At 36.0% G+C, this 6,000-nt stretch overlaps 1 protein-coding gene across 7 annotated transcripts in view; it reads left to right on the top strand.

Annotated features, from left to right (window-relative positions):
• Nucleotides 1–6,000, top strand: part of Elavl2 (ELAV like RNA binding protein 2) — a 138,999-nt gene that overhangs the window by 62,373 nt on the left and 70,626 nt on the right. For 4 of the 7 annotated variants that reach the window (XM_090330068.1, XM_090330067.1, XM_090330064.1 and 1 more), the window contains exons 2-3: nt 1,997–2,087; nt 4,871–5,114. In XM_090330068.1, coding sequence (XP_090186194.1) covers nt 2,016–2,087; nt 4,871–5,114 — 316 coding nt within the window. In that variant the 5' untranslated portion in view covers nt 1,997–2,015. The remainder of the gene's footprint in view (nt 1–1,996; nt 2,088–4,870; nt 5,115–6,000) is intronic. The other 3 variants (XM_090330066.1, XM_090330065.1, XM_090330069.1) reach the window with 2 other exon arrangements.

Below are 6,000 nucleotides of genomic sequence, written 5' to 3'. Positions count from 1 at the left end.
AAATAACACCCTACCAGTTTCTCTTGGATTCTAGTGGAAATATAGAATATTTTAGATTGATCTGAGGTAATGTGTCTTTTCTTCCATTTTTACATGGCGAGTATAGGCAGAAAAGCAGTCTGCATAGATACAGTTGATATCTGTTAGGAGGAAAATGTATATTGAAACATTATTTTTTTAAGCCTTAAAATTAATGGGCTGTGTTTCACTGGAACATGGCCTTTTTTTCTTCCTAAAGAGTTTCAGAGCCAGTGGAATCTATAAATAGTACAGAGCCCAGTTGTCTGTTGGTAGATTGAGTAGAGCAGAATTGCCTGTCCTTAAGTGAAGGGGATGTAGCTTTACATTTTTAGTAACTGAATTGTTGGCCAGCATAAAGGTAAGGGACATGTGAGCAACTTATTTATAACTTGCCATAAAGGTATGTGTCTGTCTCAAGCGGAGAGACTGTCTGGAGTGCTGGGAATCTAAAAGTGCAATAGAATCATTTTCCAATACACAACCTTCCTACCTTAGTTCAGTAATTGATTGTATTCCTGGGGCTTTCAGAAAGAAGGGGTGAGGTGTTAGCCCATTATTGTGCACCTGCTATGGACTAGAGGAGGTGGTCTTCAAAATTTGAATTTGTGGTTTTTATGGCATGAGGATGTTTAGATAGCAGCTCCTTATAGGGCTCTGTATATAAATTTAGGCTCGGTTTCACCTGTGGCGTTGTGGTCCTCCTGTTCTCCCAATTTAGTCTAACCGCACTGGGTTCTCATCAAAATGTTTCATGGAAATACAGCACTTTGCTTTTTCACAGTTTCAGTTTGAGGATAAGTGAGGATTTCTCTAATGAACACAGGATCAGACCCGAATTCTTTGGCTACTGTGGGAGAAGGGAAGAAGGGTGAAAGATTTTAATGGCACCCTGGGAAGCCTATGCTCAACCCTTGTGGTAGATGCCAGAAAATGGAAACCCTTGCTACATGTTATTAATGTCATACCTTTGCAGCCAGTGTTAATCATAAAGATAATGAGACACACTGTCAGCCTCTTATTATGGCTGATTTCCAGAGATTGAATTTTCAGATTATTAAGTTGCCATTTTTCTTTAAAGTATCTGCACATATGGATAAAAGGAAACTTTGTCTTTTGTGCCAGTATCATGGCTCTGTTTAGTATTTGGGCAAGTTGTAATAAGTGGTAAATGGCCCATTAACTATATTGGAGGCCTCATGGCAGCACTAATTTCAAATCGTGCTGGGTTTACAATTTACATATTAAAAAATGTTCACTTGATTTTGTTCAGGGACAAAGCTGACATCCTATACAAGCATTATTCCAACAATCCCATTTATTGGTCCAATTATTTCAATTGAAAGATGCTGGTTTACTGCCTCTTAGTATTATATGAGCAATTTTCAGTGAAACTGTTAGGGACTAGTTTGACTATAGTGGCAGAATAACCTCACAGGGTTTCAATTCACTTTTAATTTTAAGTCCCAGGATTAAGGATCATTTGTAGTATAATGTAACAGTGTGGGCAAATATAGCTTCTCTTAATGCCCTTTTGATATTTTGGAGAAAGTGCTTCTTATGCAAAACAATCACTTATGAATTGCATGACCGCTTTTCTCACTATAAAATTTCATTCACATTTCCTTCCTTCTCCCACATCCTTAAAAGAAAGGACAGCATGGGGTGTTGCGCTTTATTTTACATTTTTAATTTTTGAGATGTGGTTTAAGGTGGTTCTTTAGAAGAGATGCCAAGAAAACTAGCTAATACTGTCTGAAAATCAGGCTCGTGATAAAAAATGCTTACATTTGTGCAAGAGAACTACGTGTGAAAATGAATTTGGAAAGATTAGATTGGAATTGCCTCAAACTCAATTAAGCCACACTGCATGGACGTGCTGGGAATATCAATACAATCACTGTAAATTTTGTACAAACTGATTTGTTGCATTATCTTGTTCATCTAACATACGGTACTTTTTGTGTCCATATTGCAGACGGCAACTCCAAACTAACATGGCAGTCAGACTGTGTGATGTGGCTTCTCTGCTTAGAAGTGGTTCGTGGGCAGCAGAGCCTTGGACCGGGGTCTGTGGGATTTTTCTTAAATTCTGTAGGCTACTTTTTTTTTAGCATGTTGCAGAAGTGCTGAGGCCATACCAAACACTTGAACCTTTAATTTGGCATACTAATTATTCTTAATCTAACCTATTATGGTATGGCCATCATTAGGACTTTAAGCACATTGCAATTTTAACTATAGTAGTATCTCTAGATTAGAACCATGTTCTTGTATGCACCTTTTTATAATCTCAATTAGGATTTAGCACAGACTAAAAAGAGTGACAAGCTTTTTTAAAAAACAAAAAAAAACGAAAATAAAAGTTTTGGTATGGTCTGAATATTAAGTTACCGTAATTCTTTACATTCTGTTTACTATGTATTTTTTTGGTTACTACATTTTGAAGTTATTCACAATTTCTGATGCTCAAAAAAAGTTGAATTTGTAAATCTGGCTGAAAATTATTTGCCCAGTAACTGTTGAGAAAGACTTTGCATTCTGTGAACAGTTGTGTTGAGCCTATCAATGGAATATGCATTATTTGTAAAATATAGCACATTAGTATCATTTTATTCTGAGCAGATGGTCCTATAGCTGAGAGATGCTGTAATTTTTCAGCTCACACAGCCTACTGCAGCTGTTCACTTGAATGTTGGCTTAGGAGCTCATTCTTGCCACCTGAACATGAAAATAAATGTGCAATTAAGTGAGGAGTGTTTGTTGTCCTTGTTAAAATCCTGCTAATTTCAGTCAGTGAACACTTTATATTTCAAATGCCATCCCAATGAGCTTTAGTCCAAGTCTCCCGTTTGGGGTTCCTAGAGTTTCTATACATACCCTAATGTTTGAATAGCAATTTGTTTTAATTGGCCTTGACCATTTTCCCTCTTGTAGCTAATTGTTGTCATAATTGCTGGGCAAAGGTGAACCTCCTAAGAATTTTGCTATGGAAAGGGTAATCCCACTAGTTTTCTACACAATGGAGCAGTCATGCTTTATTAGGAAATTCAAAACTTCATTTCTCAGTTTCAAATAGAGTTGCTAATTGTAACCAAACCCATACTTGACTTTTTTTAAATCTACATTTCCAAAAGCTTATTTTCCCTTACCTCCTTATATAGTCTCAGAAGATGCTTATCTGGGAAAAACAGTATGCAGCTTGGAGAGTCAGTCTTCTCCTTTGATAAGGAAGTGAATTCATGGAAGGGTTACAGGTTGTTTGATATTTCCTACTTTCTCTGGATTGAGTCTTTTTTTTTTTTTTTCTTTAAAATCCTGGTAGCACTCAATCTTGTCAATCTGGTTGATAGACCAACCTTGATCTCTCCAAACTGCCTTCTTTTATAAACATACCTTGGCAACAGGAATTTCTTAACTGCTTTTGTACCTTTTTATTTTTCTGAGGCAATTTGCTTTTTTTTTTTTGAGATAATTTTTTTCCAGTTTCCTTGTAACCCTCTTTTCCTGTACTTTTGCCTTTTTATTTGTACCAAATTCTTTGCTTTTTCTAAGTTAAAACTTCCTAGAAGCAGCATCCCATCAGTTTCAGAGTTGTCAGTTTTGAGCAGTAGTTCTTTGGGGGAGCTCAGAGATGTATTGGATGAAATAGGAAGGACAGTCTTTTCAGCTGTGCTTTGGTTTTTGAATTTCCCCCACAGTCTTGGCTATCTAAACTTAGATAGCTATTCGAAAATGCTTTTGGAAAACTTGGGGCTGTGGTTTGGGATTCTTTTGTTAAGAAGTATAGATAGACTGGTTTGGAGGATCCAAAATTGTTTAATATGTAATTTTTGGGTAGCTCAAGATAGTTTGAGGCCATTTTCCTCAATTCTCCTGTGTATCTGCTAATTGGAGGTTATAGACACTTGATAGCTTCTATTTTCAACAGGCTGCTGTGCTCAACTGAAAGTTCCTTGGGCTGGTCTGTTTGCATAAATTGTTATGTTTATGTTGTTTTGGTGGACTGGATACATGTGTTGCTTTCCCTCTTAAAATTGGATTGTAGGCAAAATATCATACTGGATTATTTGGGGATTTTATTGTGATGTTGTAGGTCAGTTGCTTTGTTGGTGATCTTTAGCTGCTAAGATTGACCAAAATGGCCGATTAGAGTCTACAGAGCAGACAAAGTACTCATAGTTTCACTCCCAAGTTATACAAATCCTTTTTATTCTTGAACATATAACATTTATTTGCCTTATTTCTTGTCAAAAGAAGAAGTATAAGATATTGTCAATCAAAAACATTTTCAATATGTAACCAAAACAGTACATGTTGACAAGTTTGTTTTTTCAAAAGTACTCTTGGTCCTTGATATTAAGTAAATGGATATCTGTCAGCTTTAGAATATTGAACCTCTTGTGCTAACGGAAAATCCTCCTCAGAATTAGTAGGTCATTTTTCCCCATTTGTTTTGGTAGCATGTTAAGCACTTAATATTTTCCAGTATGATTTTTAATAAGGGCTCAATTCTTTGCCCTTTGGTAATAATTTCTTCCTCTCTTTGGATGCTGCAGGTGAGTGAGGATATGTGAGTAGCTCCCAAATATGATCCTAGAAAATGTTTTAAGATTTTTAGTCGTGCTTATGTGCATGTATGGAATATATATGTGAATGTATAACTGTAGTCTTAAATTGAATAGTTCATATAAAGTAAAATCAGCTTAGGTGTTGCACTTTTTTGTTGAAGCTTCATTGTAATTTCAGCAGAATGGCTTGTGTTTAGTGACAAGTGTTTAAACTCTTGGATGGAATTTCTAATAGGTTGTGAGATATGAATTCTGACATTTCTTATTTTCTTTGTTTTTAGCAGGTAATTGCTGCCATGGAAACACAACTGTCTAATGGGCCAACTTGCAATAACACAGCCAATGGTCCAACCACCATAAACAACAACTGCTCATCACCAGTTGACTCTGGGAATACAGAAGACAGCAAGACCAACCTAATAGTCAATTACCTTCCTCAGAACATGACACAGGAGGAGCTCAAGAGTCTTTTTGGGAGCATTGGTGAGATAGAATCCTGTAAGCTTGTAAGAGACAAAATAACAGGTATGCAATTTTATGTATATGAGTCACATTTAAGAATCATGTTTCAAGATATAAGAAAATGATAAGCTTATTATTTGTAAATCATGAAGTATGACACTTTTTAAAAATGCATTTATATTTTCTTTTTGTTGGCTGTACAAGCAATAGGAAACTAAGTTTTTCTTTTAAAATACAAAATATTTTGGGGCAGTATATATTTTAAGAGGATTTTAATGTATTCTGAAATGAATGTTTTTGGAATTTTTAAAATTTTTTTTGCCGGTCCTGGGCTTGAGCTCAGGGCTTGAGCACCATCCTTAGACTTTCTCAAAGCTGGAGCTCTACCACGTGAGCCTCAGCACCACTTCCAGTTTTTTTCTATGTATGTGGTACCGAGGAATCGAACCTGGGTCATCATGCTTGCTATGCCAGCACTCTACCACTAGGCCAAACTCCCAGCCCTGGAAATATTTTTAAAAATGTGTGTGTGTGTGTGTGTGTGTGTGTGTGTGTGTGTGTGTGTGTGTGTGTGTGTGTGTTAGTAGTAGTAGTAGCCACTGTCATGTTAAGCTTTCAAAATTCACCTGAGCTTATATTATGGAGGGTCTGAACAATCACTATAAGAAAATGGTATTTGAGAAAAGGAAAATCTTTTTCTAAGGTGGTAATATCCTTCTGCTTATAATAGAAGACAAAGTAACTGGTAACATTCACCTTGTCACTACGAAAACATTTTTACTGGTATTATTTGAGTGTAATGAGATCTTGTATTCTGCCCCTTAATAAGGAAGGAAACATGTGATATGTGAATCTCTCTTACTGTGCTGACACATGAGATACTTTAGCATCATTTATGTGCATTTTGAAAAAATGGTTAGTGGAAATATCCTTAGTATTTAAAAAAATA

The sequence above is a fragment of the Megascapheus bottae genome, chromosome 3 (assembly GCF_031878675.1).
Source record: "Megascapheus bottae isolate mThoBot1 chromosome 3, mThoBot2.hap1, whole genome shotgun sequence".
Classification (NCBI taxonomy): domain Eukaryota; kingdom Metazoa; phylum Chordata; class Mammalia; order Rodentia; family Geomyidae; genus Megascapheus; species Megascapheus bottae.
This window is presented reverse-complemented; position numbering and strand designations above follow the sequence as displayed.